Raw genomic sequence first — 25,668 nt, forward strand, 5'->3', positions numbered from 1 at the left:
ACAGTCACACTGTGAAACTGAGCTTTAGTTGTGAAAAAATTAGTTAGAATTTTATTTTTTATTTATATATTAAAATAAAAAAAAGAAAAAGAAAAAATATATAATAAATAATTTATTTTTTTATTTTTATTATTTCTTTCTATTTACCCACATTTCCTTTCTTTTTTCGTTTCTTTTCTTTCACAGGAGATGCAAAGGCCACTACTGTTCCTTTACCTTTAAGCGCCAACCACAACACCTTCAAGTGCGAACCAATATTCCTTAGCACTAGCCACCACAGTCGATTTTCTTTCGGTGCTCCAGTTATTCCATTTAGGTATCTGAAAAAAAAAACGAAACAAACTCGCGCAACTCAGGAGCAAAAATGCGACTTCTCTTTCAGCTCGTTTCATGAGCATCAGCATTTTGTCTGGGGTTGCCGATCATTAGTTGGTTCTTCCTTTTCCAACAACCAGTCAGTTACCCGATTCGTCTCTTCCTTGGAACAACCATTACCATTCTTCGTCGTTCTTCAATAATAGCCAGTTATTCTTTCGTGTGTTTGGAGTTTCAACAAGTTGTGAGTATGCCATTCTTAAACTTGAGAATTATTTTTGAAATTGGCGGTAATGGCACCAAGAAAGAAAACAACAGCCACTTCTAAAGCAAAGACCACTAGGAAATCGACGAAAGCTCCTCCGCTACATTTAAGGATTCTGTCAAAAATAAGTAGAGAACCCTTGCTTTTGTTGCTCCAACTGATTTGGTTTTTCGAAACAATGAGCAAAAATGCAGGTATGCTTTCTTAACTTGGAGAAAAGTGAAAGCCACCAAGTATGTTGATGACGCTACTCTTAATACTTTAGATTTAATTAGTGTTGTGCATAAATTAATTGAGAATATTGGTTGGACTAAATTTATGAGTCTCAAGTCACCTACCTATGATGATATCACTATAGAATTTCTGAGTTTTTATTCTAGTCAATTTCGTCCATATGAAGCTGAACAATGGATAATTGCTTTTAGATTGAAGAATAAGGAATATACAAAGACACTATCTGAACTTAATTCTTACTTTGGTTTTGATAATGGTGGTGTTAAACAGCTTCATAAAGATTTTAAGATTAAAGATGCATGGAAAGAATTGACAAATGATTTAGTATATGATGTAGGTGTGTCTAAGTCCACTAATTTAAATCTTGCACATAGGTACATGCACCGCGTTTTAGATCATACTATTTTTGCACGTGGTCATGCTAGTCAAGTTAATAAGCATGAGGTGTTCTTTTTATGGGTCATGGAGCATGGTGTTCATGTTAATTATGGTGTGTGGCTTATTAAGCGCTTTCAGCATATTGCTACTACTAAGTCTAGTGTTATATTGTCATGGACTCGGTGCTTTTCAGCTCATTGCGGATAGCAATTGTCCGTGCGGCACTAGCAAACTTTCCCACAAGTCAGCTAATCAACCTTCTCGACCCTCAAAGTGAGGATGATGGCAGAGTAATGGAGCTTTAGAGCTTAAAAGAGCTAGAGAGACGGACTAGAGGGAAAAGAATCCAATAAGCAAAAGAAAACTTTACACTATGTATGAAGATAGTGTGTGCTATGCCTTGTACACTATGCTTACTCTATCTACTGCTCACTCTATTTCTCTATAACTCTCTACATTTCTGTATGCCCACAACTACATGGCTACACACACACACACACACACAAATATATGTGTGTGTGTGTGCTTTCTTTCTAGAACTTTCTAGGCATGACTTGGCCTTGTAACACCCACCACCCGATCCCGAGAGACCAAACAACGAATGCCAAATCCGGCACCTTCCTAACTAACATAAAAATCATATGATCAGGTTATGAATTAGAAGTGATTTAGTATTCACAAGTTTAGCAAGTAATAATTTAATAAATTTTTAAAATGATTTGGGAGAATCCTATAGAAAAACTGCAAGAGTCTCCCCTAGAAAATGAACTCGCCAAACATGAGAATACAAAACACTCCCAAATTCAAACTCCAAACCTCCATCAAACTCCAATAACCAACACAACACAACAACACTTCTATAACTTCATAACCATGTCCTCATTAGCATTATAATAGTCATCAACTAAATGAATTTAATTATATATATCAAGTCCTAATAATCCAACCTTGCCAACTAATTTAGAAAATAATTTATATCCAATCATTAAATAAGTCTCATACTTAACTCCAAATATATACACCTAAATAATTTATAGCATCATGCTTAAGTTATATAACTCGAATAACATAATCTCCAAATAGATAATAATTATACATGCCATAATTCTTAATTACATAAAACTAAATCTACTACTACCAAAATAGTCTCTTCTGCTCTGATGCTACTCTTCTGGTCTTTGAGCAGCAACCACGGTCTTCAACCTGAGTATGAAACTCAATGGTGCTTATAAACACATACTTACCAATGTTGCAAAGTCAACATACATAAAACATAAATTCATAGGAAAGTTCACAATCATAAAATCATTTGAACATTCAACATGCATAAACTTTTATAGCAAAAGAAAATATCAAACTAAACTTACAATTTGATAACATATATAACTTTGTCCTTTCATATCATATGTTCATTACTTTTGACATTTATTTTATCAATAAGCATGCTATTCATTTTAAAACCATGTACCAAATTATCATGCTTTAAAGAGTCATTTGATAACATAATCATTTATTCCTATACTAAGATCAACTAAAATATTATAATCTCATTAATTTAATTTCCTCAAAAATATTTTCTAAAGGGGCTCGCATACACTTAGGAGAAAATAAAGTGGATAAGATTTCATAAACTTATTCATAATGGCCTTATATTCCAACATAATCATAGGGCTTCAAGAGCCTATCATAACATATGGAGCACGTCCGCTCTAACATAAGGCACCCATGTGCCTAGCATATGATCATAGCTTCATATCATAATGGCATCAGCTGCCGAACATGCTCATCTTACATAATAAATCAATTCACACATCAAATTCACACAAGTATATTAGAGCCCAAAAACATATCTTTATTCTTTTAATTCATAACATTTCTCATAAAATTTGTTTTCTTTAGTCTTCTTAAAATCATATTATATGCTTGGTTTAGAACTCAAGTTATTCAGTAAAGTTTCATGCTTAAGCATAATATCTTATCATAAAGAACAATTTTCAAACTTATATCTTATATTCATCAAATAATCCTAAAACATACAAATAATCAAGAGAACTTCATCACACATGATTCATACTACCTTTATCCGAATAAACCTATGATTCAAGTCATAGGAAATTCCTCATTTCTCAAGGTATAGCATAGCATTTCATCCAAAATTCTCACGCATATATTATTTACCATCAAACAAAAGTATTTTATTATTTAAAGGTATGTTATAATCCCAAAAGATGACTTTTTCTATGTTATGGCATAAGTAGGAAAAAGTCTCATATTTGATTTACTTAGGTAAATCAACTCTCTATTCATTCTAACATCATGCATTTAATCTTAGTAGCACATTCATAACATCATTTCACCTCATTAGGCCTTAACATGTAAAATCCCCAAATTTAAGCTTACTAAAGTCATGGAAAATTATGAAAGACAAGAGATGTAAGGTAGAAATTTTTACCACATGCTAAATACTCATCAAGCATCATTTTAAAAGCATAAACAAGCAAATAAAATAAGAAAAATTTAAGGCCCTTTTTCCTTAGTAGGTTCGGCATCTCCTGGAAGAAGAAGAGAAAAATGTTTTCCTCTTCAATCAAACATGTAGTCATGCTTAGAAATCACCCAAGAGCATATTTATTCAATTAAAATTCAATAATTCAAAAATTTCATACAAGATTCTCAATTTTCACATAATAGCATAAATTCTCAAAATTGAAAAATGGAAAGAGGGAAAGTGTATTTATGAACACTAACCTCTAAAACAAGCTTAGATTAAAGCCCTCTAAGCTTTAAACCTTAGCTTTCCCCTTACCTTTGGTGGAGGGTTCTCCAACCTCTACATAAATAGAAAATCAAAAATCAAAATCAAGAAAATAAATAAAAGAAGAATTGGAGCATGAATGGACATGGAAATGCTAAAAGAGAAATCAAAACCCAAAAATAAGAAAGAAAATCATCAAAACACTTACTTGGCTTAAGTAGAGAATCTCCAAATTTCTTGAAAATAATCACCAAAAATCACTACCCAAGCTTAATTCTCCAAAATTAATCACTTATTTAAGGTTTAATGGATTGAAAATGGTGTGTTTAGCAAGTAGGAATTGAAGAAAAAATGGAGAGAAGGAGAGGAAGAAGTGGATGTTCAAAGAGAGGAAGAAGGAGACGAAATAAAAATGTTGCTTAAGTGATAAGAGTTGACTTTTATAAGCCATTAAGAAGTGACACTTGGAGGGTTAGGATTATGTCAATGGTATGCTCATCCATTGGCTAAAAATATTCTCCAATTAATTTTCCTCAAAAAAATTATTTACTTCTACATAATTCTTAAATTTACTCCATAAAAATAATTTCTCATATTTCCTTAATTAATAAAACACCATAATTCACTATTCACTGATTATCTAAATTCTCCAAATAAATTCATTACTTATTTTCTACCCATAAAAATCATATATGCATGCTCCAAAAATAATAAATAAAATATAAAATATAAATAGTAATTTTTCCAGACCGAAATAATACCGATTCCCAGACTGGTAAACTACTATTTCAGACACAAAAAAATAGGCATTATAAGCCTAGATCTTGGTAGAAGGCTCTAAAAGCCCCTAAGTAGGCCTGGAACTTTCTAGAAATCTCCAGATGATGCTCCAGCCTTCTAGTTGGTTCTAGATTATGGTAGAACCTTCTAGATCTCCCTAGATCATCCTAGCACTCTCTAGACTTGTCTAGAACGTTCCACATGGTTCTAGACTCTTCTAGAATCTTCTAGCCCATTTGCTCGCCCTTAGATCGGCCATGTCGTTCTCCCCAAGCTTGCCAGCCCAGTGGCATGCCCAAGCATTATGCCTGGTGGCCCAAGTCTGGTGGGACTTGGATTTTGGCTTGCCTCTCATGGCCAGATTGGCTCCAAACTTAAAATTGGCCCCAAAATCACCCCTTTAGGCCTTGAAACATGGCTTTGGTATACAAGGGGAGTCTTGGTCCATGATAATAGTAATTGGTGCTTTGATTACTACAATTGCATTAGCACTTAATTTTAGTCAGTTTGGAAAACTGGAGGGGAATAGTAATTTAGTGGATTTGAAAATGTGTGTTAATATGGATCTTTATGATGCACCTTCTAGTGAGTTTATTGCAAGTACATGTGAAGATAGTGAAGAAGATCTGGAAGAGGAGACAAATGAGGATGACGTTGTTGATGAGATGGAAAGAACATCCACTGAGCCATCTACCACCACAGTGGTGACCAACCAGATGCTTCTAGAGCATCTAATATGAGTTTAATCGAAGATTGATAATCTCCAAGCGAAATTTTGTGAATTCATCCGGCTTCAGCCTCCGCCACTTGGGAGTTGATTATTTGCATTATGTCCTCATTTTGCTATCAGGGGAGTAGTCTATTTCCCTATTATTATCTTTTTGTGCTTATTATTTAGCATTAAGGACCATGCTTGTTTTAAAGTTTGGGGTATGGGTGAATTTTTGAAATTTCTTTTATTGTCTTTTGTCATGTGTTTCGGTGATGTAAATATTTTTACTTTATTAAGTGTTTGTTTCATCCTAATACATGCTTAAATTCATTGATTGAAAGAATTTCGGATGATGAGTTTGCCAAATGATAGGATTAATTGACTATCATTGCACTTATAAGTTTATGAACAAACTTGTTTATGCTGGAAATTCTAAATCTTTTGAGCACTTTCTATCGGTTTTCTTGAGATGAGTGCTTTAGATGGCAATAAAAACAAAACTTCCTTAGCTTTTTGGATTCTAGAACCCTTTTGATTTTCCCTTGAGGCGAAATTCTAAACAAATTATGATGTAGAAAATGATTTAGGCATTCATTGGACCGTTAACATTATTTTACCGTTCATTATACCTATCCTATAACATTAACCCTTGTTACCCTTTTTGAGCCTATGAAGTATGCTAATTGCGTACTTATTGTTTTTCTTTATATAACCTATTGTTAAAACCACATAACTAAAAGCCTTATACCTCCCTTGTAGTAAGGAAATTAATCATTTAATTATTTCTTAAAGCATTTGCATTTTAAGTTATTTGCGATATTGCACTTTATTGTTAAGTTTCAATTGTTCTTATTGTTCTTTTGTGTTTGTTGTTTCAAGTTCCTCAACCCATATAGTTTAATAAATTACACTTTAGTTGGGTTGATGAGTTTACTATTAATATTTGTAGTTGGAAATAAATGAAAAAAAAATATTAAATAAAAGAGAAAAAAAAAAGAAAAATTTAGAAGTTATTATTGTGAAAAGTGCAATTGTGAGATTTTATGGTTTACTTTGTGCATTGTTTTTAAGACAAAATTTGGATTGATTAAATTTTTCTTGCATTGTTTTAAGCTTATACCTTTTCTTTTGAAAACCTTAACCCTAGCCAAACATTACAAGACAATAAAGACCTTTTGATCCTACATTTTAATTTGTTCTACATTAATGGAGAGGAAAATGAAAAGAGGGCATATAGATATTCAATGTTTTATTTGCTGCAGGTAAGTGTTGTGCTTTTCTTAAATGATTGCTTGAAAAAGCACGCCATTGATTGATTTTTGACAAGCACACACACATAGAAAATTTTTCAACGTAGCCTTTGTTTGTTTGTAATTTATATTAAATGGGACAATTTGGATAGATGTAATTTCTTGAATGCAGTGATCGATTTGTTTAAAATGATTTCAAGATTTGAGTTGAGCATGTGTTGGGATGGATTTCTGTGATTTTTTTTTCTGTGTTTTTCGTCTTAGTTTTACTCAAGGGCAAGTAAAATCTAAAGTTTGGGGCAGGTTTCAACTTTGCCTAGTCTAATTTTAAGGCTCTGAAAACCTCCATAGTCAACAGGTTAACCGCATTAACCTCATCTACCGGGATCCTTTTTACCAAAAAGTTTTTTAGGACCCCTTCTATTATAAAAGCATCGTTGTGTGGGGTATGCACATGTTCTTCATCTACCTCAGAGAATAGGATTAGTGGTCTCGTGACCAACTTTGATTGGGAGAATACAGAATAAAATTTCCTAGCCCTTCTTTTCCTCGTTGAGTTACTATCCTCGCCTGAGGAACCTCCAAATATTGTGTAAATTGTGGCTAAAGTATTGCACTGTCTTATCTATTTTTCTTCCCTCTCAGTTCCTTTCCGAACCTGTCCCACAAACTCTTTTAGTTCGCCTCTCTGTATGAGGCATTCAATCTCTTTTTGCAATTCCCAACAAGCTTCGGTATCATGGCCGGTGTCCCTGTGAAACTCATAGTATCTGTTCTTGTCTCGATAGCCCATAGTATCTTCTTTCATCTTTTTGGGATAATTGAGTTGAACCTTATTTCCGTGATTCCTAACCCAAGATACTATTTTTGAGCATGGCTAGTTCAAGGGGCTGAACTCTTGGTCTTATTGTGATCTATCTTCTATTGAGTAGGGTGCTTTAATAGCACAGCTAGCTCATGGATGTCGGAGAGGCGATCTTCTCTTAGGCGAACGTCTCCTAATTAGAGAAGGATGTCTTCTATGCCTGAGCTTTTCTTCCTCAAGCAATCTTTGGTATTGAGCTTCATAACGTTCGTCCAGCTTTGTGCATTTGTGAGCTCAAGCCATGAATTCGGCAAAAGTTACAGGAGGGTCTATACTCAAACTCTTAAATGATTTGTTATATTTGAAGTTCTTTGCCATGGCACTAATTGCCACTTCATCATTTAGGTTTTCAGCCTGCATCGCCGTTCTCTGAAATCTAGAGATGCACTATCTCAAAGTCTCGCCATCTTCTCTCTTTAGGTCTACTAGGTCAAATGAGATTTTCCTGGATAGCACACTTGTTATGAACCAAGCTCGGAACGTTGTGGCTAATTGGAGAATGATTGGATGGATCCTGTTTTGAGAGGTTGATACCACTCTTGGGCCGTCCCCTTGAGTGTGATTGGGAAGATCTTGCACAAAAGATCTTCAAAGTTAGTTTATAAGTACATCATGGTTCGAAAAGTCACTATGTGACTTCAGGGATCGGTGGATCCGTCATAGGCTTGGAAGGTTGGAATTTTGAAATTTTGGGGAAACGCCGCCCCTAGGATATTGGTCGATAAGGGGGAGTCCTCCTTGAGACCATAATCTCTCACTTCTCCCATTTCCTTGCGCTCTCTGACTAGCTCTTTGATGATGTTTCGAAGATTGCATTATTTATGACTGACTGCATGTGACTCGGCTCTTGACTATAAGGAGCGACCATACTGAGATTTGCCTCCAACTCCACCTCATGGAACTATTCAAGCACTGAGTGACTTTGCCATTTAGGTGACGGTAAAGACATATTATGCTCTTTGTGGCATTGGTCGTTAGACCGCTTGGGATTGTCATTTCGCCGCCTAGATGAGGGGCCTCGAGAAGGCGTTTCAGCACGGAGGTGAACTACGAGTATGTTTGAGCTAGGGTGCCGCCACTTGAGGGTCGGTTATTTGCAGAGGAGGTATTATTGTGTGTGCAACTGCCCCATGGTTGTTGTCCTGACCCTCCATGTTATGGCCTTCAACTGATTCATTAGTCATGGTGTTCAAAGTGAAAAAAGACTGAGATTAATGGGATCGAAGGTGTGTTCCACACTCACCCCACCACTTATTAATTATCAGAAATTGAGGGTTAAGAAAATTATAAATTAGCCTTTTGCTAAAATGGATTGGGATATTTATATTAAAAGAGAGATAATTATAATTGGATAAGGATAGTAGGAATCCTAGTTTATCTGTTAATGTAAGAGTCTGATATCCTTCAATATATTATTCTTTATATATTTCATTATTATGTATTATCAATAATAATCCAAAAAAAAACATCTTTTACATAAAAAAAAAAAAACTCATCGTATTAGATAATACAGGTAAAAGTACTCGCACGCCACATTATAATTTTAAGAGTTTTCCATATCATAAATATATTAAGATTTTAAAATAACTATAATTGATAATTGATACGGATCCATCATCACTCGTCAGTGGATCGCAAGGAGGCATGGTGAACGACGAAGGAGATCCATTGGTGCTTCCTATTGGACCGATTACAAGGAGCCGTGCCAAGCGATATGGGGCAGCCATATCATTATTTGTTCAAGCCCAAATCACACAAGAACTGCATGATGTCGCATTCAACAAGTGTTGTGAGGAACTTGAAGGCATTCCTAGGCTTCTAATGTTGTTGATGGCTCTTTAAGTGGAGGAAAGCACGCTGCTACAGTGCACGTACTAATTAGTTTGACTTTGCTACAGTAAACTGCTACAGGTACTCAGACGCGCTACAGTGCTACAGTGCGAGTTTTAGCCCATTTGAACTTAGGCGTGTTTTGTGTGTTTTATGCTTTGTTAAACCTAGATTCCTTATTTAGTATAAATAGCTTGTCTTCCATGTAATAAGACAACTTTGATAAATTGAAAAAAACTTCATTTGTTCAAGCTTTGCTTGTTCCATTTGCTTAGAGTGACAGTGAGAGATTGCTTCCTCTAATTGCATCAAGAATTTAAGGTAAACTTATCAATTCGATTGTGGCGTTTATCTTGTTCTTTGCTTGATTATTGGTGTTACCGTTTCCTTATAAACGTTGGGTGCCATAGAGCGTTTAATCTCGATTATTGGTGTTTCCGTTTCATTATAAACGAGGGGTGCCATAGAGGCGAACTTACATCTCATCCTTTGATTCGATCCATATCATTTGGTATCAGAGCCAAATCAAAGTTTTGGGGTAAGTTCTGTTATCTTAGTTAGGAATTTGAGTCTTCTTGTTACTGGATTCCATTGTTGTTTGTCTTATTTCTTGTTTTCATTGTAGATCTGGAATTTTCTCTTTAGATCTTGCTGGATCTAGGTGTTTCTCGTTAGATCTTCTTAGATCTGGAATTTTCTCTTTGGATCTTGTTGCATCTAGATATTTTTCTCATTGGATTTACTTAGATCTAGAATTACCTTCTTCTGAATCTTCTTGTTGTTGCTTGTTCTTCATTCAAAAAAAAAAAAAAAAAAAAAGAACAAATCAATTGATTACGTTATTAAGAATTTATAAGTTATTAAATATCAAATCTGGAGATTTGTTTGTCTTCTTGAATCTTGTTGATAAAAAAAAAATCATTGTTGGACAACTAATTATTACCTACCCAAATTTGAATTGGGGGGACACAAACACATTGTTGGACAATTAATTATTACCTACCAAATTAGAAGTGGGAGACACAAAAGCATTGTTGGACAACATAATTATTACCTACCTAAATTGAATTGGGGGACACAAATTGGGTCACTTGCTACAGGAACTCACCTACCTAAATTGGGTCACTTGCTACAGGAACTTGCTACAGTAACTTGCTACAGGTACTCAGTAGCATCCGTGCTACAGTACCTTAAAAAATTTTTTTTTTTTTTTTGGGTTTTTCTTTGTTTTCTTGCATTGTTTGGGTAGAAGTAAATTAGGTCCATATTTGGTTTGCTTGTAGTGAACTAAATTCATACATTATATCCAGAATTCGTCTTTTAAATTCTAGTTTGTTTATTCTTGTTTTGAGCTTTCTTTTGCCTCTATTACATTACTAGGGTGTATTTGTTTGTTCACTACACTCTAAATTAATATAATCAAGTAGTACATCATCTTGTCCTTGTACTACCATCCATTATCGTTTTGAGTCTTCTTTCTAGAGTTTGTGCTTACTTGTTGTTAAGGTTTGTTTTCCTTGTGTTCTAAACGTGCTTTGAGATTGATTGGTTGGCTTGAAATTCTGAAGTACAATTGGAGGATTTGCAAGGAGTGATTGAGGAGTGTAAACACGTGAGGGAGTGCTTTATCACTAACTCAAATCTTTTTCGTGTTTTCTATTTTTGAATACTAACCATGAGTACAGGCAAATCTGGAGATGGTAATGATGGAATTCCAATTAAAGATCTTCAATTGAAACTTTTCATGGAAGCAATTCAAGGACAGTTTAGAACCTTCAATAATCTTGTCCAAGACATGAGGGAGGAATTGCAAGAGATAAAAGCTTCACATAGCTCTAATACAACTAGAACTCGTCCACAAACGAGATTTCAAGACCATGATGATGAAGAAAGTGAAGAGACCAATCGTAATAAACTTGATGGGGACTTGGGATCAATTAAGATGAGGATTCCAGAATTCAAAGGCAACAACAATGCTGAAGAGTACCTTGAATGGGAAAGGAAGGTAGAACAAATCTTTGAATGCCATAACTATTCCCAAGAGAAGAAATCCCATCTTGCAGCTGTGGAGTTCAAAGGATATGCTATGTTTTGGTGGGAACAATTGCTATTAAAAAGAAGAAGTAGGGGGATGCGACCAGTACCACCATGGGAGATCATGAAGGAATTAATGCACCAAAAGTTTGTCCCTGCTCATTACTTTAGGGATTTACACAACAAACTAGCAAGAATGGTGCAAGGAGGGAGGAGTGTGGAAGAGTACTACAAGGAGATGGAGATTTGCATGGCAAGAGCTAAGATTGAGGAAGATGTCCAAATCACCATGTCACGATTCCTTGGAGGTCTAAATAGCGATATTGCTGATGCTTTGGAGATGTATCGCTATGATACACTAGAAGAGATGGTAGATATGGCCATGAAGCTAGAAAGGCAGAAAAAGGGAAAGTCTACCGACAAGTATTCCAACAATACTTTGGGAACCAAATGGTCCAAAGGAGGTGAGAAGAAAGACTTCAAAGGTCCTAGTTTCCAAAGGACAGAATTAGTTTCGAAAGGTAAAGAGGTTGCCCAAACTACATTCAAAGGAAACAAAGGTACTTCTAACTCTATAAACCCTGCTAGAGAGATTAAATGCTTTAAGTGTTTAGGAAAAGGGCATATTGCATCTCAATGTCCTAATAAAAGGGTTATGATTGTTAGGGAAGATGGAAATGTTAGTTCTGAATCCGAATGTAGTGATTGTGATGATATGCCTCATTTGCATGATGTTGATAATGATAATTCAGATGAGGATGAGCATAACTTGTTGTTTGCTGAACGTGGAGAATCTTTGGTTGTTAGGCGAGTTTTGAATATGCATGTTAAGGAGGAGAGCCTTGAACAACGTGAGAACATATTTCACACTAGATGCTTGATACATGGAAAAGTGTGCTTGCTTATTATTGATGGGGGTAGTTGCACTAATGTTGCTAGTGTAAGTATGGTGAATAAGTTGAATTTGGCATGTCTTAAACATCCTAAACCTTATAGATTGCAATGGTTGAATGATGGTGGAGAGGTGAAGGTGACACGCCAAGTGCTTGTGCCATTCTCCATTGGATGGTACAAAGATGAGATTTTGTGTGATGTAGTACCGATGCAGGCAGGCCATCTATTGTTGGGAAGGCCATGGCAATATGATCGAAAGGCACTACATGATGGGTTCTTTAACCGATACTCTTTGGTTCATAAGGGGAAGAAGGTGACTCTTGTTCCATTATCACCTCAAGAAGTGTACACCGATCAGAAGAAAATACTTGAGAGAGAGAGAGAAACTTCAGTTTCGAGGGAAAATGAGAGTGAGACATCCAGTTCGAGAGAACAAAAGAGTATTAAAAGAGAGGTTGAAAAGAAAGAGGCCACAAAAGATACCAAACAGATTATTGGCCCAAAAGTGAGTGAAACACAAAGAGGGGAGAGAAAGAAACACACTTTTTATGCGAGAGCTAGAGAGGTTAAGTGTGCCATAGCCTTGAGGCAACCCGTGTTGCTTCTTAGATTCAAGGAAATTTTGTTTTCTAACGCTGACACTAATCTTGATGGTTTACCTCCTGTGTTTGTTTCTATGTTACAGGAATTCACTGATGTTTTTCCAGAGGAGCTACCTAGTGGATTACCACCTTTGAGAGGGATAGAACATCAGATTGATTTCATTCCCGGCTCCACCATTCCAAATCGACCAGCCTATAGAAGTAATCCGACGGATACAAAGGAGTTGCAAAGGCAAGTTGATGAGCTTATGGAGAAAGGATTGGTGCGAGAAAGCATGAGTCCTTGTGCCGTTCCAGTACTTTTAGTACCAAAAAAAGGATGGTACATGGCGAATGTGCATTGACTGCAGGGCGGTCAACAAAATCACTGTAAAGTATAGACACCCTATTCCTAGACTTGATGATATGTTAGATGAATTGTGTGGGTCGACTTACTTTACAAAGATCGATTTAATGAGCGGTTATCATCAAATTCGGATGCAACCAGGTGATGAATGGAAAACTGCTTTCAAAACTAAGTATGGTTTGTATGAATGGTTAGTTATGCCTTTTGGATTGTCTAATGCACCTAGTACTTTCATGAGGCTTATGAACCATGTTTTACGTGCTTTCTTAGGAAAATTTGTAGTTGTGTACTTTGATGATATACTTGTTTATAGCAAGTCTCTTAATGATCATGTTGGGCATGTTAGGCTAGTATTACAAGCTTTGAGAACTGAACAATTGTATGCTAAGCTTAAGAAATGCACATTTTGTATAGATAGACTTGTGTTTCTTGGTTTTGTTGTGAGTGCGCAGGGTATAGAGGTGGATGACGAGAAAGTGAAAGCTATCAAGGAATGGCCAATGCCGAAATCAGCTTCGGATGTACGAAGTTTCCATGGGTTGGCAAGTTTCTACCGACGGTTTGTACAAGATTTCTCTTCAATTGCTGCACCACTCACGGAGGTAATTAAGAGGGAAGTTGGGTTCAAGTGGGGCGAGGAACAACAGAAAGCGTTTGACATGCTTAAAGGGAAGTTGACATCCGCTCCAATACTTTCTTTACCTAATTTTGAGAACACCTTTGAAATTGAGTGTGATGCTTCTGGTGTAGGTATTGGAGGAGTGCTGATGCAAGAGAAGAAGCCAATTGCCTACTTCAGTGAGAAGTTGAATGGAGCACAACTCAATTACTCGACCTATGATAAGGAGCTATATGCCTTGGTGAGGACTTTGAACGTATGGCAACACTACTTATTACCTAAGGAGTTTGTCATTCACACTGATCATGAAGCCCTAAAACACTTGAAGGGTCAAGGTAAGCTCAACAAGCGACATGGTAAGTGGGTTGAGTTCATTGAACAATTCCCTTACGTTATTAAATACAAGCATGGAAAGGATAACGTTGTTGCTGATGCATTGTCACGGAGACATGCTTTACTTACTACTCTTAGTTCTAAGTTGCTAGGATTTGAGTATGTTAAGGATTTGTATGTGTCTGATTCAGATTTTGGCAATGTGTATTTGGCATGTGAACATGGAGCATTTGATAAATTTTATCGACATGAAGGATATTTGTTTAAGGGCAGTAAACTTTGTGTTCCTAAATGCTCTATGCGTGATTTGCTTGTACTTGAGTCTCATTGTGGGGGATTGATGGGACATTTTGGGGTACATAAGACTTATGACATGTTGAATGAACATTTTTATTGGCCTCATATGCGTAAAGATGTCAAGAAAGTTTGTGATTCTTGCCTTACTTGTAAACAGGCCAAGTCTAAGTCTATGCCTCATGGCTTGTATATGCCTTTACCAGTTCCTAGTTCACCTTGGGTTGATATCTCTATGGATTTTGTACTTGGATTACCTAGGACTAGGCATGGTAGAGACAGTATATTTGTAGTGGTTGATAGGTTCAGCAAAATGGCTCATTTCATTCCTTGTCATAAAACTGATGATGCCATTCATATTGCTGAATTGTTCTTTAGAGAGGTGGTACGATTACATGGAGTTCCACGGACTATCGTTTCTGATAGGGATGCTAAGTTCCTTTCACATTTTTGGAAGGTTTTGTGGGGTAAGCTAGGTACAAAATTACTTTATTCTACTACCTGTCATCCACAAACAGATGGCCAAACTGAAGTTGTGAATAGGACTTTAGGAACTTTACTTCGTGCTATAGTGGGTAAAAATTTGAAAACTTGGGAGGATTGTTTGCCATTTATTGAATTTGCATATAATCGAAGCATACATTCTACTTCAGGTTTTACTCCATTTGAACTTGTTTATGGATTTAACCCACTAACTGTTTTGGATCTTGTTCCTTTACCTTTACATGAGCTCTCTAGTTTAGATGGTGCTAAAAAGGCTGAATTGGTGAAGTCTTTACATGAGAAGGCTCGAGTAAATATTGAAAAGAGGAACAAACAATATGCTGACAGGGCAAACAAAGGAAGGAAGAAGCTGGTGTTTGCGCCTGGAGATTGGGTTTGGGTGCACCTTCGGAAGGAGAGGTTTCCCAACCAACGAAAGTCTAAGTTAGATGCACGTGGAGATGGTCCATTCCAAGTCTTGGAACGCGTCAATGACAACGCCTACAAGATAGACTTACCAGGTGAGTATGGTGTTTCCGCTACCTTTAACGTTAGTGATTTGTCTCCTTTTGACATGGATGCAGATTTGAGGACAAATCTTTTTGAGGAAAGGGGGGATGATACGGATCCATCATCACTCGTCAGTGGATCGCAAGGAGGCATGGTGAACGACGAAGGAGATCCATTGGTGCTTCCTATTGGACCGATTACAAGGAGCCGTGCCAAGCGATATGGGGCAGCCATATCATTATTTGTTCAAGCCCAAATCACACAAGAACTGCATGATGTCGCATTCAACAAGTGTTGTGAGGAACTTGAAGGCATTCCTAGGCTTCTAATGTTGTTGGTGGCTCTTTAAGTGGAGGAAAGCACGCTGCTACAGTGCCCGTACCAATTAGTTTGACTTTGCTACAGTAAACTGCTACAGGTACTCAAACGCGCTACAGTGCTACAGTGCGAGTTTTAGCCCATTTGAACTTAGGCGTGTTTTGTGTGTTTTATGCTTTGTTAAACCTAGATTCCTTATTTAGTATAAATAGCTTGTCTTCCATGTAATAAGACAACTTTGATAAATTGAAAAAAACTTCATTTGTTCAAGCTTTGCTTGTTCCATTTGCTTAGAGTGACAGTGAGAGATTGCTTCCTCTAATTGCATCAAGAATTTAAGGTAAACTTATCAATTCGATTGTGGCGTTTATCTTGTTCTTTGCTTGATTATTGGTGTTACCGTTTCCTTATAAACGTGGGGTGCCATAGAGCGTTTAATCTCGATTATTGGTGTTTCCGTTTCATTATAAACGAGGGGTGCCATAGAGGCGAACTTACATCTCATCTTTTGATTCGATCCGTATCAATAATTTTGATATACCTCACCTAAATAATTTTTTAAATTGTTTTGCAATTTTTCTGGACAAATGAGAATTTAAAATTACTAATCATTTAATTTTGGTGTTATAATTATATTTTATGTTATTAATGTACGATTAATTTAAATAAAATAATTAATTATTTATATCTTGTATCCTGAATTTTGCACAATCTATTAATTGTGTCACCACCCGTTTTCATGAGCCCGATCGGCACTAGGATCCAAGTAAGCTTAAGGCCCCCGAGGCCCGTAGTAAACCTAAACTACCTCGTAGTAAGCCTAAACTACCAAACTCATACACGCCACACAAAAATTTTAGGAGCAGTAAGCCCATATAAATTTATATATATATATATAATACTCAAACAATACTGGCCCAATATCAATTATCTCAAGTAAAACATAGTTCAAGCCTAATAATAATACACCTCATTCATAATATGGGCTACTGATCCATATGTATTTAAATAAACAATAAGAATATTCATAGGTTAACACAACTGTTTAAAGACCAAATTAGAGATACACAAATCCTACAACTGCGGAGTTCAACAATAGTTGGAAGTAATAGAGTTATACATATAACAATACACAATTTAACTAATTGCAGAAATTAAGAATTTACTTTTATAGCCCTGCGGAGAAGATTGCAGAGCTTTAGTCGGTCGACGGGTTTCTGCTTCTTGACAAGTAAAAGAATAGTGAGTTTTATAACTCAATGAATAATAATAAATAATGCATATCACAAGCATTCATACGAAATGCACCCTAAGATACTTAAGTGAACACACAACCAGTCAATCATATGGCACAACATCAGCACTCACAAGTAATTTCACCTTCAAATAATCAAGCAAGTGGAAATTAGTTAGTGGCGCCACCGAAAACTCCGATGAGCCGTCCTTTCACATGGCCCTCCCTCTCAAACGTGTGCACCAAGGAGCCAATCCCCCATACCTGGCCGATCGGTCTATTCCTCACTTGACCACTCATCTCTCATATTTACTTTTTATATACTCTCTTTTCCTTTTCATATCAACAAGCGGCCACCTCGTGGTTTTTCCATATCATATAACATCAGGTGCACATGGGGGCGCCGATCTCCCCATACCTGCCGACGATATCGCAGACCATCCTCACAAACCCGTGGTGGCCCACTTCATCCTAATTCCATACAAACAAAACATAGCAGATTCACAGCACAAGTAATCAAGCAATTCATTGAATGAAATGCACCAAATCAATCTTAATGCTCAAACATATGTAATTATATATTAGTAGTACCATAATATATTTATGAGATACGTATAATAATATACGAATAATGTTATAATAATAAAAATGAATATTATATATATATATATATATATATATATATATATATATAATGTTTATAAAATGAATGTTATAAATGCAATAATGGTATGCACTATTTATTATTACTCACAGTGGTAGAGGAAAGAAGAAGCTCGAACTCAGATTCTGACCAGAAGGAGCAATAGACGGGTCCGAGCGATCTAAAGAATTTAAGAATACAAGTAAAGAAATGCATCAGACAAAGGACTAAATTTAAATGAAGAATTAAAGAATTAATCTAATAAATTATTTACTAATCTAATTGCTATAACTAGACTAGATATTGTCGAAATTTCAACAACATCTCCCTTAAAAATTGGACTATCCACCTGTTCAAAGAATCACAATTTCAATAAATTATAATTCAATCCACACAGCCCATCCATCGAACAATCAATTAAATCGAGTTCTCATCCGCCTTTAACCTCAACGTCACCACATAGCCACAATTTATAAATTGACACAGCCATTTATAACTTAAAACAATCCTCCAATTTATTACCATAATATTATCAATTCCTCTTTTCCCACATCAATAGAATCAACTTCTATAGCTAATTACCAAACAAATAAAATCTTTCATGAATATAAATATAAACAAATCGTCTACCAATAATCTTTATATGAAAGAAACTCATTTTTGTGTGAACCAACCAGATATTAAAAATTAAGATCCCATCAGATATTTAATATATACAATTTATCTTACTGAACTTATCAAAACTCAATTCATAATTTTTGATAATAATAATTTTAATAAAATTCTCCAAATTGAGCTACAGAATCCAAAACTAGTAGTGAAATCTAAACATTAATCCAATCTACTACAATCATTTCAACTAAAATCAACACTTGTGAATTCCACCTAAAAGAGTCAAGAAAAAATGGCTTACCCAGTTGCAAAACAGGCTGGAAATTGAAATTTTTTGGTTAAAATGGCCAGCATTGATGACAAAGCACGAACACAGTCGCTGCCGCCGCTGACTTGACTAGAAATGGGTGGAAAGGTGGTCGGAGGCACGTTGGAGGTGAGGTGAGGGTGTAGTCCGGCCAGTCCTTGGCTAGGCTCGTCGAAAAAACGAGGAGACAGCTGCAACGCAACTGTCCGATCGAGGCACGGTCCCAGCTTCTCCTGCGATGCTGCGTTCCGTCGTCACTGGAAAGTCGCGGACTAAGTGACTCGATGCGATTCCGATCGCAACTCTTCCTGCGACAGCCGCTCACACAAGAGACGAATGGAGAGAACGGAGAGAGGCGAGGTGGTTAATGATGCGGCAAGGAGGCGACTGTGAAGAGCTCAAGTGATCGGAAAAACGAGAGGGAGGGCTTCTAGAAGGTGTTTGGGTGGGTTTTTGGGGCTGATTTAGTACGATCCTGGTTTGGTTCAGTCCAAAACATGATTTTGTGTGGTTTTCGATTTTCCAATTGGTTTTCATTCGGGTTGTCAATTAAAGTGGGGTTGATTCAACTATTTAAATTATATATATACATTTAATTGGCTAAATAAATTCGTATGGTGTTAATTTATTAAAAGTTTTAAATGAAAAATTTTCAAAATAAAAATTCGGATTGTTTCAATATTAATGAAAATTGTCACTTTTAAATTTTATAGTGGAAGTAATCTAAAATATAATTTTACTCCTAAATTAATTAACAAATATCTTTAACTATTTTAAAGATTCATACATAAAGATTCAAAATTAAATTTAAATATTGAAATCCTTACAATGGAAATCCAGTTTTTGTAGAAGGCCTTCAATTAAAATTTTAAAATATTATTAAAATATTTTAAAAATGAAACAATATATTTTAATTTATACTGTGTAATGGAGAGAGAAGAAAATAAGACCTAAATTCATTTAGGTTTTGTTTATTTTTTATATAAATATAAATTTACATTTTTTTTTTGAATTTTTAAGTACTTTGTTTTAGTTTTCTTAAAATTTGCTTAAATACTTAAATTGGCAATAATGTGTAAGATTGGATTTGTACTGTAAAGATTTTTATTTTAGGGCTACTTTTAAAGTTGATATGTAAGCTGGAGATGTTTTTGTAATTAACCTTCTATATTACTGTTTTTCACGTAGCTGACAACACGCAGTTACCCTTTTAAAGTCAACGTACCAATAACTTAAGAAGTCTTTTAGCTATAGGGACAAACTTGTAATGTTAGAAATCTGATAACAAAACGATACATTGACGATGAGTTTATAAGGAGGACAAAATTATCACTGCACTGTTTCTATAAATAGTAAATAATGTTTAACTTATTTTTATTATTAATAAAATATATTATTTCAAATTAAATAATTTAGAATCTGTGGGTTTGTATTTTTTTTTAAATGGTGAATAAATTTTATAATAGACGTTATTAGTTAGAGAATTTATGAGATTTATTTTGAAAATTATTTAAGATATTATTGATAATATATTAAAAGTTATTGTAAATTTTAAAATATTGAATACTTGTTTAATATTAAAAAGAATTAGAAATTAAATTAATTTTCAATGTTTAATTTTTTTTAATAAAAAATTTTAAAAATATTAGATTCTAATGCATTGTATTAATTTTGATACATATGGGCAATATATTTTAAAAGGTTATTTAGTTTATTCTTATTCAAATGTATTTAATTTTTAGTGTTTCAAATTTTCAATTTCAAAATTTATAAAATTTATAAACTTTCAATTTTTTTATAGTAACATTAAAAGAAGAATAAGAAAAATGAGATAATTGAGTAATAATGAAATATAAAATATTAGTATTTTGTTTTCGTGTTATTGATTAATCTCCAAATGAATAAAAATATAAAATATAGAGGATATGTGAAATTTTATACATCCATTAATGGTTTATTCCCTAATTTTTTAAATCAATATAATAAAAAATTATCATAATTTAAAATTATAAAATAAAATGATCAAAAAAATCCCTTTGCTTATCGGCATAGTATTGAAAGAATTCTTATAGTATACATATTTTAAATTTAACATCTTAATCTAGTAAGTAAAGAAAATTCCTAAAAAATTAGATTATTGGTTGTTATTCTCTCTTTAAAATTAGCAAAAAACTGGCACTTAAAAATTTAAATAACAAAATATTTTTAAGAATTAAGAAAAAACAATTAAACTATAAATAGAATAAATATAAAAAATTTATTTAAACAAAATAATCTAGTAGCTAAATTTTAGAGCACGGACATGAATTTTTTTATCTAGAGTAATGATGAGTAAAAGGTGTACAGTTATCATTTTAACAATAATAAAAGAGTAAAATTGTCAAAAAAAAACCAAAATAACTGTGGTGAACACTGAATTTGATTTTTGTTTTAGTATATATATATATAATATATTTCCTTTTTTTTTTGAAAAAAATATATTTCTTTTTCCTACAAACCATATTGTGAACATTTTATTTTCCTTTTTTTTTTTTTTTTAAAAAAAAAGATGGCATAACTACAAAGACAAGGAAACACAAATTATTGCAACCATTTTTCTAAAGGATCTTTTCGATTAGATAAAAGAAAAGATCATTCGAATATCGAATATTTCGAGATTAGAATCTGGAGATCTAACAGAATCTATTATAAAGATCCCAACTTGTTAGGAACCGAATCTCGCACTTCCCTTCCCTTCCCTTCCTTTCCTTTCAAAATCCAATACTTGCCGTTTTATAGAATCCACTTTTAGAGTGTTTGTTTGCGCTGATACTCATGGCCATTGAGATGTCTGAGATTGAGGCTACAGCGGCGAAATTAAAAATGCCGGCAGCGCCGGGGACTGATACGGAGGAAGAACAATGTCCGGTCAAACAAGTGGAGTTAACGGTCCCAAAAACCGACGATCCAACTCTGCCTGTTCTTACATTCAGAATGTGGGTTTTGGGTCTTGCTTCGTGTATAATTTTGAGTGTTGTGAATCAGTTCTTCTGGTATCGGTCACAGCCAATGTTTGTATCGGCGATTTCAGCCCAGATTGCGGTGGTGCCACTGGGCCATTTAATGGCGAGAACGCTGACTCGGCGAGTGTTTTTAAACGGAAGAAAATGGGAATTTACTTTGAATCCAGGTCCTTTTAACGTAAAAGAACATGTTCTTATTACTATATTTGCTAATTCAGGAGCTGGAACTGTTTATGCGACTCATATTCTGAGTGCTGTTAAGTTGTTGTATAGAAGGAAACTCACTTTCCTTCCTGCTTTCATCGTTATGGTCACTACTCAGGTTATTTTATTTGTTATTATCAGCAGTAGTATTTTACATTACAAAGAGAATGTAAATCACTTCCTTTCAGACTGTTTTGAAAAGTGGGTTTTGAATCCTTTTTCGAGAAAATTGTTTTTAGAAATTCCATTGAAATTTTATAATACTATAATATGATTTAATCAGGTTGCTGATTGGATGGCCAAAAGGTGTTTGGCTTTGTCTAACGTTCCAACAAACAAGTAAATCAATAAAAAATATAGATATTCAGGTATAAATCTAACTTTTGAGTTGGTATTCTTTTCAATTAACGGTAGGTGCTGGGTTTTGGCTGGGCTGGACTATTCCGAAAATACCTAGTAGAGCCAGGGGAAATGTGGTGGCCTAGCAATCTGGTTCAGGTCTCATTGTTCAGGTATATACTATTATATTATCATTATATATATATATATATATATATATATATATATATATATATATATATATATATATATATATATATATATATATTTCATATATGTATATGCAGGCCAAAAAAAAAAAAAAAAAGAAAAAGATATCTCTTATTTTTACTTCGATTTGCACGTACTTATATCTTAACATTCTATGAATAAACCCTCATTCTAAGTTCTTATATTTATTTCGTTGAGACTTGAACTCAACTCTTATGTTGTTTCTTCAGTGCTCTCCATGAGAAAGGGAAAAGACCGAAAGGCAAAGTAACTCGAACTCAGTTCTTTCTTATAGTCCTTGTTTGCAGCTTTGCTTACTATATCTTTCCTGGGTATCTCATGACCATTTTAACGTCATTCTCATGGGTATGTTGGCTTGCTCCCAAGTCTATTTTCGTTCAGCAACTTGGTTCAGGCTTGAATGGCCTTGGAATTGGAGCTCTTGGGTTTGATTGGTCTACAGTTTCTGCATTTCTCGGTAGTCCACTGGCTAGCCCGTGGTTTGCTACAGCTAATGTTGCCGTTGGATTCTTTCTAGTCATGTATGTGATGACTCCTATCACTTATTGGCTTGACGTCTACAAAGCCAAGACCTTCCCATTGTTTTCGAATGATCTTTTTAAAGGAGATGGTCAATTTTATGACATCAAGAGTATTGTGGATTCTCAGTTTCATCTTGATAGAAAAGCTTATGCAATTAATGGGCCTGTGCATCTCAGCACTTTCTTTGCTATGACTTATGGCGCTGGATTTGCAGCACTTTCTTCTACCTTTGTGCATGTGCTACTCTTTCATGGAAGGTAAGCTCAATTATTCCAAGTTTATATAATGCTAGAACAATATAATGTTTATAAGGTTTCTAAATTTATATTTAAGCAATTACTTTTCTTAATAACATTTATAATTGGACTTTTATTGATATGTTAATGAGTTAAAAGGAAATATGTTTTTATTGACTAAATTCTTAATATGTGTATTTTGTCAAACTATACAAATAAAATGGAACGGAGAAAGTATTTGATTTTGACTCACCAGTTGTAATCTATTTATTAACTCACATCATGTTTAAATGCTAGTTATGAATTTAAGCTCACTTGGATTTTACAAGTTGTGACGAGAGATTAACAAATCTTCCTCTATTTGTGATGGTTATTAAGTTGAGTTGAGTTTTAGTATTTTGAGAAACCTACTTGGCAGGGAGTATACCTCAACAAATAAGATGCTTTGATTCTGAGTGGCAAGCCTCATAAAAATGAACTATATATCATACACGATTTTATAAATTTGAGCTATTTGGGCTTTGATTGGATATTAGCAACTTTACCTCAAAATGGTCATTGTTAATAAGCTCGAGTGTTTTGAGCATGTCTTATATGCATCGACGACTTGATTCATCTTGATTACACCCTTGTTCTTGGACTCAAACGCCTATAGCAAATTAGCAGCCTGCCCCTTTAATATGCGAAGGCAACCTCATTTCTCTTGATTTTACACCTGTTAGTTGATGGATGCAGTGACATATGGAAGCAAAGCAAGAGGGTGTTCGGAGGGAAAAGGAATATTGATATACACACAAGGCTTATGCAGAAATATAAATCGGTACCCTCATGGTGGTTTCTTGTAATCCTTGTAACAAACATTGCTTTTGTAGTCTTCACTTGTGAGTTTTACAATGACACACTTCAATTGCATTGGTGGGGTGTTTTGCTTGCTTGTGCCATTGCTTTATTCTTCACCCTTCCAATCGGGATTATTGCGGCAACCACAAACCAGGTAAAAGAAAAAGAGCCAACACCTTTTAATGCTAGTTTTTAACATCTAAAGGAATATAATTGCATACGTTTCTGTTTCTGTTTCTGCTGTAAATTATCACAGGCACCAGGCTTGAACATCATTACAGAATACATAATTGGATATATGTACCCAGAACGTCCAGTCGCTAATATGTGTTTCAAGGTGTACGGATATATCAGCATGACTCAAGCTCTAAATTTCTTACAGGACTTTAAGCTCGGCCACTACATGAAGATTCCGCCGAGGATCATGTTCATGGCTCAGGTCAGCTTCTTCTTTCTTCTTTTCTTTTTTCTTCCCTTAAGGCTGTGAATGTATTTTAATTAAAGTCTCAATGTCAAAACTTGGTTAAGAATGTTTATTCATGAATCGCAGGTTGTAGGAACATTCGTATCGGTGTTTGTATACCAAGTAACTGCATGGGGAATGATGGAAGCCGTCCCCAATCTTTGTGATAAAAGAAAGTTGCCGCAGAACAGTCCATGGAAATGTCCGATGGATGCAGTATTCTTTGATGCCTCTGTGATATGGGGGCTAGTCGGTCCTCGAAGAATTTTTGGAAACCTTGGTGAATATGGAATGGTGAATTGGTTCTTTGCTGGAGGAGCTATAGCCCCTTTCTTAGTCTGGCTTGTCCATAAAACTTTCCCAAGTCAGAAATGGATTCGCCATATCCACATGCCTGTGCTTATAGGTTCTACATCAATGATGCCCCCCGCTTCTGCTGTGAACTACACTAGTTGGGTAGTTGTTGGATTCCTCTCCGGCTTCGTCCTTTTCCGGTACCGTCCATTACTATGGAAGCGCTATAATTACGTTCTCTCTGGCGGACTTGATGCTGGGACGGCCTTTAAGACAATGTTGATATTTTTAAGTTTAAGCTACTGGAATGTGAAACTGGATTGGTGGGGAAGCAGCCAAGACAACCAAGAAGGTTGCCCCTTGTCTACTTGTCCAACAGCCAAAGGGGTCATAGCAGAGGGCTGCCCAGTTTTCTAATCTATTTCCAGCTATCTTTTTCAATCTGTAAATATTTTCGTAGGATACTTCTAATGCCTACGTTTTGGTCTAAATGGGTTTCGTATTTTCATATTTAGTATAAAATGAAAAATTTGCATCTCGCCCCAATAAAATTTCCGTAGCTATTCATATTAAAGCATATTCTTTTCTGTTTTTTTTTTTTTTAAAAAAAACATTCTTTTTTTATCGATTTTAATAATATTATTATAGTCAAAAAAACTTTATATAATCCAGAACTAAATTCAAACCAACAGACTCATTTTATACACCAAAAACATATTCAATTATACCAAGTGAAAAACCTAATTGAATCAACTAAAAAACAAGAGGATTGATTTGAAATGAAAATTGCTTAAGATAAAAAAACTGCAATCAAAACGAATCCCCCGGAGTCTCTAAAATTTAAATTCAAGCCATGAAGGAAACCAACCTGATTTAAAACCGTATGTGATACTTGCAAATTTTACATGCGAACTCATCAAACCA

At 34.9% G+C, this 25,668-nt stretch overlaps 1 protein-coding gene across 2 annotated transcripts; it reads left to right on the forward strand.

The window, feature by feature from the left end:
• Window positions 1-21,205: 21,205 nt before the first annotated feature.
• On the forward strand, window positions 21,206-25,318 carry LOC149496211 (oligopeptide transporter 6-like). 2 transcript variants are annotated; one of them, XM_089720902.1, is made up of 6 exons: window positions 21,206-21,937; window positions 22,234-22,331; window positions 22,599-23,168; window positions 23,883-24,141; window positions 24,370-24,426; window positions 24,538-25,318. In XM_089720902.1, the coding sequence occupies exons 1-6, from the start codon at window positions 21,428-21,430 to the stop codon at window positions 25,159-25,161; spliced, it is 2,118 nt and encodes a 705-aa protein (XP_089577028.1). In that variant the 5' UTR covers window positions 21,206-21,427; the 3' UTR covers window positions 25,162-25,318. The 2 variants fall into 2 exon arrangements, with proteins under 2 accessions (XP_089577028.1, XP_089577027.1); XM_089720901.1 differs by having other exon boundaries at window positions 21,207-21,937; window positions 24,244-24,426.
• Window positions 25,319-25,668: the final 350 nt, after the last annotated feature.

Source organism: Jatropha curcas, chromosome 5 (genome assembly GCF_041381405.1).
Source record: "Jatropha curcas cultivar XTBG-Jc1 chromosome 5, XTBG_Jcur_1.0, whole genome shotgun sequence".
NCBI lineage: Eukaryota > Viridiplantae > Streptophyta > Magnoliopsida > Malpighiales > Euphorbiaceae > Jatropha > Jatropha curcas.